General features: G+C 45.7%; 1 protein-coding gene across 2 annotated transcripts in view; it reads left to right on the forward strand.

Annotated features, from left to right (window-relative positions):
* LOC121534889 (ecto-NOX disulfide-thiol exchanger 2) overlaps positions 1 to 13,231 on the forward strand; it is a 271,267-nt gene extending 258,036 nt beyond the window's left edge. For both annotated transcript variants that reach the window (XM_041841513.2, XM_041841505.2), the window contains 3 exons: positions 4,292 to 4,400; positions 8,669 to 8,754; positions 12,366 to 13,231. In XM_041841513.2, the coding sequence (XP_041697447.2) occupies positions 4,292 to 4,400; positions 8,669 to 8,754; positions 12,366 to 12,497 (327 nt within the window). In that variant the 3' untranslated portion in view covers positions 12,498 to 13,231. The remainder of the gene's footprint in view (positions 1 to 4,291; positions 4,401 to 8,668; positions 8,755 to 12,365) is intronic.
* Positions 13,232 to 13,555: the final 324 nt, after the last annotated feature.

Here is a 13,555-nt window from a genome sequence, read left to right on the forward strand (position 1 = left end):
CTAGCTTCAGCTCCGTTGGGGAGCAATAAAGCGGTACCTGATTTGGCACCGATGACCCAGGCACGGGTTGTGCCGGACTGACGACGCGCACCCCCAGGCTTGGTGCGTGAGGCAGGAAAGGACCGGACCTGGCTGTCGATGCGCACCCCTGGCTTGGTGCGTGGAGCAGCAACGGGCCGGACCGGGCTGACGATACGCACCCCTGGCTTGGTGCGTGGAGCCGGAACGGGCCTCACCGACTGATGACTCGCACCCCTGGCTTGGTGCGTGGAGCAGCAACGGGCCGGACCGGGCTGACGATGCGCACCCCTGGCTTGGTGCGTGGAGCAGCGACGGGCCGGACCGGGCAGGCGATACGCACCCCTGGCTTGGTGCGTGGAGCCGGAACGGGCCTCACCGGACTGACGACTCGCACCCCTGGCTTGGTGCGTGGAGCAGCAACGGGCCGGACCGGGCTGACGATGCGCACCCCTGGCTTGGTGCGTGGGCCGGAACGGGCCTCACCGGACTGACGGGCACACCACTGGCTTGGTGCGTGGAGGAGGAACGGGCCTTACCAGGCTGACGACGCACACCATAGGCTTGGTGCGTGGAGCAGGGACAGGCCGGACTGGGCTGACGAAGCGCACCACTGACTTGGTGCGGGGAGCAGGAACGGGCCGAGCCGGGCTGACGAAGCGCACCACTGACTTGGTGCGGGGAGCAGGAACGGGCCGAGCCGGGCTGACGAAGCGCACCACTGACTCAGTGCGGGGAGCAGGAACAGACCGGACCGTACTGGGGACACACACCACTGGCCCTACACCGGGATCTGGAACGGGCCGGACCGGACTGGTAACACACCCCAGTACCTCTCGCCGTGCCTCTCCACCTTCCATCCCCTCTTCGACCAGTGGCCCCCGTAACCTGGCGGCCTCCTCTGCCAACCCGCTGGACCGCTCTATCGCGGCCTCCTGCTGCCCCGACGTCGTGAGCCCCCCCCTAAAAAATTTCTGGGGGTCTCTCCTCCCCGTGGGCCAGGCCTCTATAGTTTTCGCCCAACTCTCGCTCTTCTGCCTCCAACTCCAGCCATTCTGCTCTTCATTAGGCTTGACCCAGTCGAGACTCTTCCTCCACTGTTCCCAAGTCCAGTCTCCCTGCTCCTGGACACGCTGCTTGGTCCTTGTATGGTGGGTTTTTCTGTCACGATCATCAGGGAGAGACCAAGGCGCAGCGTTGAAGGCAAACATATTCTTTATTTAATAAATGATCACACGATCAAAACAACAAAACGAAACCGTGACGTCCCTGGTTACATACACCAACCAACACGGAACAAAAAACCCACAAACACAAAGTGAAAAACAGACAGTTAAATATGGCTCCCAATCAGAGACAACCAGCCAACAGCTGACACTCGTTGCCTCTGATTAGGAGTCACTAAGGCAAACATAGAAAACAACAAACCAGAACCCCCAACATAGAAATAAACCACATAGAATGAACACACCCTGGCTCAACATATAGAGTCCCAGAGCCAGGGTGTGACAGACGCCAGCACGATGAATCATCTCGACCACAGTGCTTCAGAAATATAGCTTCCTCGCATCGAAGATTGTGTCTGAGGTCACTGTCCAGCCGGAGGGTCAACCTGGCAGGGCATTAAGTGCCCCGTGTGAGCTGCGGAAATACCTGGAAAAGGTAGAGGGGGGCATGTTTACAGAGTCACCTCTCCAGTTCTGGCAAGCAAGGATGGCTGTTTATCCAAAACTGTGCCCTGTGGCACTGGACCTTGCATCCCAAGAGTTTGTGGAGAGCTGCCTGGCTGTGAACTGATATATTTGTGAAGTGTTGTACTGCTTATGTTTTTGCTGTTGTTGCAGCTGTTTTTATTAGCCTTATTTGAAGGGGTTAGTCAGTGATGCATGTTTAATATTACATTGCCATGACATCATTTGTTGTTTGTTCCTCTGTCAGATAAAGGTACTTGTTTCTTCTTACATCTACTACTAAAGTAAAAAAAAAAAAAAAAAAAAGGCGCTTATCCTTAAATCCAAGTCACATTGGGATTGATGTATAATTTAAACCTAACCAAAACTATGTCCTGGCCATGGAGTTGTATGGAGTCCTCTAGTGGCCAAAAGCCTGTGTTAGCATGGGCAACGCCATTTAGATGTAGTCAACTGGGTGGGACTTCCAACTTCATTGGCTGATCCCTCCTGATGACCCGGTTGGAGTCGTACTATTTCAAGATGGAAATGGCCTCAATGGCACTGCACATACTCTCACAGACGCCGTCATGACACAGATACAGAGATGTTATGTCTATCCAAGTCTATGGTCCTCGCCCATCACCTTATGTATTACTTCCCCCCAGTGTCAAGAAGTGACATCACAAGAAAACTAACCTTAGGCCTACAACACATAAATGGCTCAAAGCCTCCCACGCATAGGCTACTTTCTGTTGTGAACACTAAAACTGAAACTAAATAATATAAATCACATCTAAAAAAAAACTTCAACTGAATTAAAAAAATAATCATCTAAAAATGAATATTAAATTACTAAACTATAATAACTGTTTGTGTGTGTGTGTATGTGTGTGATAATTGTATTTATTGAATGTTTGTTTCTATATAATCCAGGTACCTGCTTAGTTATTCAAGTTACAAACTCTTAACAATAATTAAATTGTGTAATTGTTTCATGTGTGTTTGGATGGGCTAGGCTAATGGTGTTAATCGAAAGCCCTCCTACCAATTTGGCTTGCTTATTAGATACAGGTGGAAAAAGGTGTGGGAGAAGCACATGTGACCACATACTCTAGTGGCTGCTCTAACAATGAAAATAAATGTCTTCAAAAATGTAAGGCAGTTGGGAGGAGGCAAGATCAGGTGGGACCATTATAGCCAATGAGAGGGCAGATACGCGTGTGACACAGCCACAAAGTCAAAATTGTCTATTTCGTAAAAAAATCATGAAAACAAAAATTAGCTTTTTAGTCATAATTACATTTTAGCAGACGCTCTTATCCTAAGCGGCTTACAGTTAGTGAGTGCATACATTATTTTTTATATCCCCGTGGGAATCAAACCCACAACCCTGGCGTTGCTAACGCCATGCTCTACCAACTGAGCTACATCCCTGCCGGCCTTTCCCTCCCCTACCCTGGACAACGTTGGTTTAATTGTGCGCCGCCCCATTTGTCTCCCGGTCGCGTCCGGCTATGACAGAGCCTGGATTCGAACCAGGATCTCTAGTGGCACAGCTAGCGCTGCGATGCAGTGCCTTAGACCGCTGCGCCACTCGGGAGGTTAGGGTTACAGGTAGCAGTGTGGTAAATCACATTTGAATTATTGAAATTGTAGAAACAGGTGGTGCTTATGACTGTGGCAACTAGTGACGACCAGGCACAACTCCGATATTAAGTGTTTTTTCTCAAAGTTGCCGGGATGTCACATGTCCTACTTATATCAGTACACTCGTAAAAACCTAATCATTATGAAACTTTTATTCTATCAAATAAGCCACACGTAGCAAATAAGCCATTACATTTTTTGTTAACCAAATTCGACACACTCTCTTTCTTTTTTTTACCTCCAGCATCATACCACCCTGCATCCCACTGCTGGCTTGTCTCTGAAGCTAAGCAGGGTTGGTCCTGCTCGGTCCCTGGATGGAAGACCAGTTGCTACTGGAAGTGGTGTTGGAGGCCCTCTTTCCTCTGGTCTAAAAAAATATCCCAATGCCCCAGGGCAGTCTTTCGGATGGGACGTTAAACGGGTGTCCTTACTCTCTGTGGTCACTAAAGATCCCATGGCACTTATCGTAAGAGTAGGGGTTTTAACCCCGGTGTCCTGGCTAAACTCCTAATCTAGCCCTCATACCATCATGGCCACCTCATCATCCCCAGCTTCCAATTGGCTCATTCATCTCCTCTCCCATTGAACTATTCCCCAGGTCGTTGTTGTAAATGAGAAGGTGTTCTGTCAATTCATCTGGTAAAATAAGGGTAAGAAAATAAAAAGCTTGGTGAGCGGAAGAAAATGAAAAAATGCCACCTGCTGGAGAAGAAAGATTTTGGGCCTACTTATCCCTCTCCCTTCGCCTTTTCCTCTCTGGGAGAATACAAGGATGAATAAGGAGTGTTCGCACATTTTTAGACCAAATAATAAAACTCAAGATTTTGAGGAAATCTGTTCCAGTCATATTTTAAACCTTTTTATTGTGACAAGCAACAGCCAGATTCGTCACAGTGTGTGTTTGTGTGTCATCTACCAGTCTAACAGTGTTTTCTCCTCCTCTCCTGTAGGAGGCAACAGCGTTAGAAGTGGTGTCCTGCAGTCAGGAGAAGGAGAGTCTGCCCCCAGAGAAGAGTCCCTCCAGTCCTGTTCACTCTGAGAGAGAGGCCTTGCTAGTTGGTATGTTCACCTAACAACATTACTATATTGTTATATTAACTTAGCTATAGAGGAGAAGATTCCCCCAATTCCTGTCCACTCAGAGAGGCCCTGCTACTTGACACGTTCACCTAACATTACTATAACCTTATTATAACGTCACTGTAACATTGTAGTCACCTAACATAAATATAGAGGAGAAGAGCCCCCCCCCCCCCCCCAGTCTACTTTGAGAAAGGCCCTTCTAGTTGGTACCTTCACCTAACAAAACTATAACGTCACTAGGCCTACATTATAACATTACTATAGCATTATTATAACGTTAGGTTAACCTAACATAAGTATAGAAGAGAAGATTCTCCCAAGTCCGGTCAACTCTGAGGAAGAAGCCCTGCTTGTTGGTACGTTCAGACAACATTACTGCAACCTTATAACAACATTTGTACATACAGAGGAGAACATTCCCCTAGCGCTATCCACTCAGGGAAAGAGGCCCTGCATGTTCATACACTTTTTGTTAATTTAACTGGTTATTTTTAGAGAAACTATCCTCAATCATCAAAGCTGGTTATTTGTGGAAAGCCTGGTTTTCCTCCCCTGGTTATTCCCAGTTCTCTGGGCTAGTTGACTGAGGCCTTCAGCACCTCTACTTTCTGATCAGCATAGCCTTATGGCACATTCTCCATTTCAGTGGAGGGTACTTTCCAAGGGGAACGGTTGGTCCTGGATCAAATTGGTTTTATGAAAGTGAGGTCTTGCTGAGATACAAGGGAAAGGAATTGTGGAGTTACGATTAGGCCTATGCCAGATGGCAGGATGCATACTATTTTGTGGTAGTGGGAGTTTTCTGTCCTGTCCCACAGTGCCTGTACAGTGGGGTTACTCTAGAATTATCATATATTTGGCACAGTTGGTTAGGTAGTCAATGAGGCACTCCCTCCCTCTATGCCGTCCCACTCTGGCTGCTCAGTGAGGTAGATGGCTGCTGAGGATTCTGGGTGTTCTCTCTGTCAGAATCGCTCTAAATGATGTCTTGTTTGAAGATTAAGTGAGCACCGCAGGGAAAAAAGGACATTGGCTCAAAAGTGAACTCACCTTCAACTGCATTGTCTCTCCTTCTAGAGGGCAAGATGAATACCAATGAGATTAACACTTAAAGGAAAGATTCACACATTTATTTTGAATGTTATACAGTTGAAGTCGGAAGTTTACATGCACCTTAGCCAAATACATTTAAACTCAGTTTTTCACAATTCCTGACATTTAATCCTAGTAAAAATGCCCTGTCTTAGATCAGTTAGGATCACCACTTTATTTTAAGAATGTGAAATGTCAGAATAATAGCAGAGAGAATTATTTATTTCAGCTTTTGTTTCTTTCATCACATTCCCAGTGGGTCAGAAGTTTACATACCTTCAATTAGTATTTGGTAGCATTGCCTTTAAATTGTTTAACTTGGGTCAAACGTTTCGGGTAGCCTTCCACAAGCTTCCCACAATAAATTGGGTGAATTTTGGCCCATTCCTCCTGACAGAGCTGGTGTAACTGAGTCAGGTTTGTAGGCCTCCTTGCTCGTACACACTTTTTCAGTTCTGCCCACAAATGTTCTATAGGATTGAGGTCAGGGCTTTGTGATGACCACTCCAATACCTTGACTTTGTTGTCCTTAAGCCATTTTGCCACAACTTTGGAAGTATGCTTGGGGTCATTGTCCATTTGGAAGACCCATTTGCGACCAAGCTTTAACTTCCTGACTGATGTCTTGAGATGTTGCTTCAATATATCCACACAATTTTCCTTCCTCATGATTCCATCTATTTTGTGAAGTGCACCAGTCCCTCCTGCAGCAAAGCACTCCCCACAGCATGATGCTGCCACCCCCGTGCTTCACGGTTGGGATGGTGTTCTTCGGCTTGCAAGCCACCCCCTTTTTCCTCCAAACATAACGATGGTCATTATGGCCAAACAGTTCTATTTTTGTTTCATCAGACCAGAGGAAATTTTTCCAAAAAGTACGATCTTTGTCCCCATGTGCAGTTGCAAACTGTAGTCTGGCTTTTTTATGGTGGTTTTGGAGCAGTGGCTTCTTCCTTGCTGAGCGGCCTGTCAGGTTATGTCGATATAGGACTCGTTTTACTGTAGATATAGATACTTTTGTACCTGTTTCCTCCAGCATCTTCACAAGGTCCTTTGCTGCTGTTCTGGGATTGATTTGCACTTTTCGCACCAAAGTACGTTCATCTCTAGGAGACAGAACGCGTCTCCTTCCTGAACAGTATGACGGCTGCGTGGTCCCATGGTGTTTATACTTGCATACTATTGTTTGTACAGATGAACGTGGTACCTTCAGGCGTTTGGAAATTGCTCCCAAGGATAAACCAGACTTGTGGAGGTCTACAATTTTCTTTCTGAGGTCTTGGCTGATTTGTTTTGATTTTCCCATGATGATTTCCCCATGAGGCACTGAGTTTGAAGGTAGGCCTTGAAATACATCCACAGGTACACCTCCAATTGACTCAAATGATGTCAATTAGCCTATCAGAAGCTTCTAAAGCCATGACATTATTTTCTGGAATTTTCCAAGCTGTTTAAAGGCACAGTCAACTTAGTGTATGTAAACTTCTGACCCACTGGAATTGTGATACAGTGAATTATAAGTGAAATAATCTGTCTGTAAACAATTGTTGGAAAAATTACTTGTGTCATGCACAAAGTAGATGTCCTAACCGACTTGCCAAAACTATAGTTTGTTAACAAGAAATTTGTGGAGTGGTTGAAAAATAAGTTTTAATGACTCCAACCTAAGTGTATATAAACTTCAGACTTCAACTGTATATCGTAACGGTGCACCTCTGGGCAATGTTCTATCGATTTCCGGGGTCATTTCATGTTTTTATGTGTATCTGAGCTATTGGGCGTTCAAGCAGGCAGAAATACAGCAAGAATGACGTGTTTTGCAAAACATTGTCTTTAAAAAGAAGAGAAAACGGACTAATCTCTGATCTAGAAACTGATTCAAAACAAAGACACAGGGAAGGAAAGAACAGATGCTCTGCCTTTTTCAAGACTTGATGTTTGATAATAACAAAGCACTTTCTATTGAACTTTCTCGAAGAGTGGCTCAATATCTAGGCTAGGCTATAATTGCACATTCAGTTAGAAAATTTAACAGTTGACTCCATCAACTATGAAGTTAGCATTGTCGATTAGCATCAATATGAACTATAGATAACTAGGCTTTGGAACAGAGCAGATACAACTAAACATAAAGTGCTGATTGATTTGCTAGAATTGATTTGGACATTTGGAGGTTTTTGTACCCAATCAAAATATATAGACTGATTTTAAGTTATGCTTTTCTGTATATCATTGGCCCAAGCCCAGCCATTAAAACACACTGTTTTAATGGCTTCTGATCAAAGAGTTGAGTTTTCCTCCAGTGTCTCACGTGGTGTGTTTGTTTTCTGAGCTGGCTCCTCAGTGGGCTATAAGATGTTATTACACAGGGGTTTAGGACTATCAGTAGTGCATGATCATATCAATTAGCTGATAGCAGATGTTATTGTTTGGATGAACGAAACCCTGTCGTGTGTGTGTGCGTGTGTGTGTGTGTGTGTGTGCGTGTGCGTGTGCGTGTGTGCGTGCGTGCGTGCGTGTGTGTGTGTGTGTGTGTGTGTGTGTGTGTGCGTGTGTGTGTGTGCGTGTGTGTGTGCGTGAAGCCCCATGCTGCTCTGATCAGAGAAGCTTTAATGTGGAGAGCAGCATCAATGTCTTCATTAAACACTTCTCTTAATCTAGACGGTTCAAACAAGAGTCTTCCACAGAGCTGGGGGTGTTTTGGAGAAGTCAGGCACACTTAAAGTGTCCAGATACATTTTCACTTCAGTCAGACAAGATGAGTTTAGTAGAGTGGTCTCTTGAATGTGATGTTCTCGCCTGCTTTCATGTTGGACAGATGGGTGAATGAATCAACACTCAAACTTAATGTTGTTAGTTAGCTATAGATTAGCTATACGTTAATGGTCTACAGTTTGATACAATGGATGGCATGTTCTCATTGGCTTTCATGTTGGACAGATGGGTATATCAACACTCAGGCTGAATGGAATGATACTGTAGTATAACATTAGTGTTTGCGTTATAGTTCTAAAGTAATAGCCTATACTACTGCATGATAAGATGGGTGAATCAACCATTATGTATAATGGTTATAGAGTTATAGGTATAGAGTAATGCTAACGCCAGTTTGATTGACAGCTGTATTGAGGTATCTCTTTCTCCTTCCTCAGGGATCATCTCTACGTTCCTCCATGTCCACCCGTTTGGAGCCAGCATCGAGTACATCTGCTCCTACCTTCAGCGGCTGAACACCAAGGTACTGCTGGCACACACTGACACTGACACACACACACTGACACTGACCCACACACACTGACACTGACACACACACACTGACACTGACACACACACACTGACACTAGCCAGGTTTCCATCCAACCATTTCATGCGGGTGAATTACCTGACTCATGAAAAAAGTCACGCCTGGGCTGAAACAGGAAATGCCGGTACAATTGTATAAATGTCGACGGACAATTTGTTAGTTCGACGTGGTGGGATCTTTTTGTGTTGGTAAAATGTATTATGCGAGAAATGGTGGGATCTTTTTGTGTTGATAAAATGTATTATGCGAGGAATGGCGGTGGAAGCACCTTTATGTGCAGATATTGATATAATAACCATCGTATCGAAGTAAACTTGGAGTGATGCAATGACATGTTGTATGGTCCTCCTACTATGACTCGGGAAAGCATGCAGTTTATTAGGCTACAGATGAAATAAGTTATGATGAACTTCACAGGGTGGTGAATGTGCACGGTGATGAGCTTAATGCTCCTTTCCAATAAATATCAAGGGTCTTATTCTGGTGACATGATGATCGATGCTTGGCTGCCGTTTGACAAGTACAAATTATCTCGCTCTTATCCATAATAATCTTATCGTGTAGGTAGCATACCCGCTCTGCATCTGCGAGCTGTTGGCTAGAGCACACGTGCCAAGACCAGAGTGGGCACATGTCCTATATTACGTAACAGTTTTTGTGACAAAAACGGGGTACTGGTACAGAGTCAATGTGCGGGGGCACCGGTTAGTCGAGGTAATTGCAGTAATATGTACATGTAGGTATAGTTAAAGTGACTATGCATTGATAGTAAACAGAGAGTAGCAGCAGCGTAAAAGAGGGGGTGGGGGGGTGGGGTAGGGGGGGGTCACAATGCAAATAGTCCGGGTAGCCATTTGATTACCTGTTCAGGAGTCTTATGGCTTGAGGGTAGAAGCTGTTAAGAAGCCTTTTGGACCTAGACTTGGCGCTCCGGTACCGCTTGCCATGCGGTAGCAGAAAGAACAGTCTATGACTCCTGAGGGGGAATAAGCTTTGTCGTGCCCTCTTCACGACTGTCTTGGTGTGTTTGGACCATGATAGTTTGTTGGTGATGTGGACACATCCGATGAGCATCGGAGCCGGTGTAGTGCGATTCAATCTTAGTCCTGTATTGACGCTTTGCCTGTTTGATGGTTCGTCGGAGGGCATTGCGGGATTTCTTATAAGCGTCCGGGTTAGAGTTCTGCTCCTTGAAAGTGGCAGCTCTACCCTTTAGCTCAGTGTGGATGTTGCCTGTAATCCATGGCTTCTGGTTGGGGTATGTACGTACGGTCACTGTGGGAACAACGTCATCGATGCACTTATTGATGTAGCCAGCCCAACAAAAGTTTTCTTTATGTGCACTACGTCATCATAATGCACAGCCTTTTATCCGCAAAAAGTCCGTTTGATGGAAACACATCTCTGGTGGGAAAATGCGCATATTTTTTATGCTGATTTTTGAATATTCGCAGGAAAATCTTGCTACTGACACACACGCATGATGAGCAGCAGGAGCCATCCTGGCGCACTATTCCAACACACACACACACACACAGAAACACAACACAGCCAGTTTAGCAATACAGCCATCCTGGCACCACACACACACACCGAGCACAAACTTGGAATAAACACCCTTACTGGACTGGCATACAGTATGGACCTGATGTATGCCAGGGCCACACAGTGCAGTTGGAGCACCCTTGTGCAGTCAGCCTCCCCAATGCAATTTGAATCATCCCCTTGTGACAGCAGAGCCCCATCTTGCAGCAAGAGTTTCCTCATGCAGCCAGATCCTTCTCATCTAATTTGATCCCCCTGGTGTAGGCAGGCCCCTCTCGTGATGCTGATCCTCAGGTTAGAGTTTGGGTTGAAGCAAAGGCAAGTCCCACTGCCTCCACTCTCTGTAGCTATCTTAGACATGAATATAGGATATTTCCTTGTATCTCCCAGTGCTCTTGAGGAAGTGTCTGAGTGTAATTTCCCTGGACACTGAGACCTGTTAGATCTGGATCATTCCTGTCTCTCCCTGACAGAGCTGAGCAGTTTCATTTATTCTGACACTTCGCTTAAACACCCGTCTCCACATGTTGGCCTCCTCAGGGGCCTTCCTTGGTTCTCACCTCTGCTCTCATCTGCCAGACAGATTCTCTTCCTTTCTCTCAACCACATATACACTGAGTGTACAAAACATTCCATGACATAGACTGACCAGGTAAAAGCTAGGATCCCTTATTGATGTAATTTGTTAAATCCAGTTCAATCAGTGTAGATGAAGGAGAGGAGACCGGTTAAAGAAGGATTTTTAAACCTTGAGACAATTGAGACATGGATTGTGCATGTGTGCCATTCAGAGGGTGAATGGGCGAGACAAAAGATTTAAGTGCCTTTGAACAGGGTATGGTAGTAGGTGCCAGGAGCACCGGTTTGAGTGTGTCAAGAACTGCAACGCTGCTGGGTTTTTCACTCTCAGCAGTTTCCCGTGTGTATCAAGAATGGTCCACCACCCAAAGGACATCCAGACAACTTGACACAACTGTGGGAAGCATTGGAGTCAACATGGGCCAGCATCCCTGTAAGGTGCCAACCCAGGGGGGCATAGTAGCCATGTCTTGCCTAAACCAGGCTGGACAAAAGCATGATTTGTACACTGTGTATATGACCGCTATGCTCACTGCCACCGCCGCAAGGCCTTCAGATATAATATATGTCCACTCTCACTCTACCTCCATGATGAGGCCCTCAGACAAAGGACTAAGGGACCACCAGCCCACCTCCACCAGGAGGCCTTCAGACATGACTACTCTTAGTGCTACCTCCATGAGGAGGCCCTCAGACAAAGGACTAAGGGACCACCAGCCCACCTCCACCAGGAGGCCTTCAGACATGACTACTCTTAGTGCTACCTCCATGAGGAGGCCCTCATGTATATATTGTATGACCACTCCCCCCGCCAGCTCATTAAAACCTCTCTGTGCTCATCACCACACTGACTCATTCCTTCTCTCTCCTTTTGGCTTTTCCTCTCTGTCTGTGGATGTTTTTGTTCCCACGCTACCTCTCTGTAACACCACACAACAAGCCCACAGGGCTTTGTCAACAGTCCTTGCTGGATTCACCACTAACAACATTACTCTCTACTTATCTACTATGTTCATGATGCACTGCTACATTGTTAATGATGATACACCATTGACATCTCCACGTTAGTCCTTAATACATACTGACAGGTTTACCCATCTGGTTCTTACAAATGTGCTTTTTCTCTGCATAAAATTATACAGTGCTTCCCACTGTCATTGTTTTGTGTAATCTCACCTTTTTAAAGTGATGCTATATGCTAATGTTGTGCTATTGCATATGTAGGTGTGGGTTTGTGATGTGTATTGTGTGTGTGTGTGCGTTTATTGTTTGTCACTTAGATCAGTTTTTCGGAGATGTGGGGCTCTTTGAGTCTGTAGGAGTGTATGTCAAATCTGTGTGTTAAGTTTGTATTGTGTTTGTACATGTGGGAGTGTATGTATCAAATCTGTGTATTTACATTGAGTGTGTCTGTGTTTCAGATAAACACAGGGGAGGTGGATGCTCTCCTGGGTCGGCTGCCCTGTACCTTCAGACAGGAGCTGACAGGGGTGGGCGCCAGCCTGGAGAAACGCTGGAAGTTCTGTGGCTTCGAGGGCATCAAGACCACATAGAGCATTACAGGGACACAGAGGAAACAGCATAGAGCTCAGGCTGAACTATGAGGACACTGTATTATGCAGACCGGTACTGGTACCTGGGATGTTTGCTCACCGGTCCCTGCGATGGTTAATTGGCCTTGATTTAGTCAGTTCTTAAGAGCTAGTTATAATGTAAACAGTTTGCTGGTCCCAGGCACAAATAAGTGGCTGTATTACTAGGACACAGAAGTAACAACATAGAGCTCATGCTGCAGAGCAGGCTGTGACACTGAGGAAACAGCCTCTCTGTATGGGTGACAGAGTGTGACTCGTCTCCAGGGTGATGGAGAGCTATACAACACCTCCAAAGCCACGATGCTCTGCTCTGGGACTGACTTTGCAAAGCCTCATGGGATCGAACACCACACTGGGAGTCCCAAAGGAGTATCAGTTCTAAGGTGCCAGGGCATTGGCTGTTTGTCCTTCACATGGGCAGACCAGACCATTCCCAGAGCATCTAATTTGTTAACTCTGCTGTCACTCAGCTAGGAATACTACCCAGGGAGGTTATCAGGGTCTGCTGAACATTTTCAACCTCCCACCCCTCTGGCCTCTCTCACTCTCTCTTTTTTCGTTCCTTGTTTTTATAAATCTATGAATAAAAATTGATATATTTCTTCATTTTCTGTAAAAGCTGTTAACAGTTGCATAGATTGATTTGTTTTACTACTCTGTAAATGCTTGGATGATATTTTTTAATTAAAAATTAAAGCAATCTGAAGAATTGAGAATAGAGTTTTATTGAATAGAGTCCTTCTCACTGGCACTTAGGCTATATACCAGTAAGCTGCTTGTATATGCAATGTGTGTAGATGTGGTATGTAGCATGATTGTGAGCAAACTGCTAATCCAGGACCCCAGCCACACGAGGAGCCTTCAACCTGCCAGCCTCCGGACATGAAGCCTCAGAGGTACACACTATCTCTCTCGCTCGCAACTGCTACTTTCCATTAAGCCTGTGCCGAGCCATAACTTGAGAGATGCCTGAGACCGTAAGTGACTTGAGGCCACCTTTTGTGATGCTGGTTTTG

Source organism: Coregonus clupeaformis, chromosome 2, assembly GCF_020615455.1.
Source record: "Coregonus clupeaformis isolate EN_2021a chromosome 2, ASM2061545v1, whole genome shotgun sequence".
NCBI lineage: Eukaryota > Metazoa > Chordata > Actinopteri > Salmoniformes > Salmonidae > Coregonus > Coregonus clupeaformis.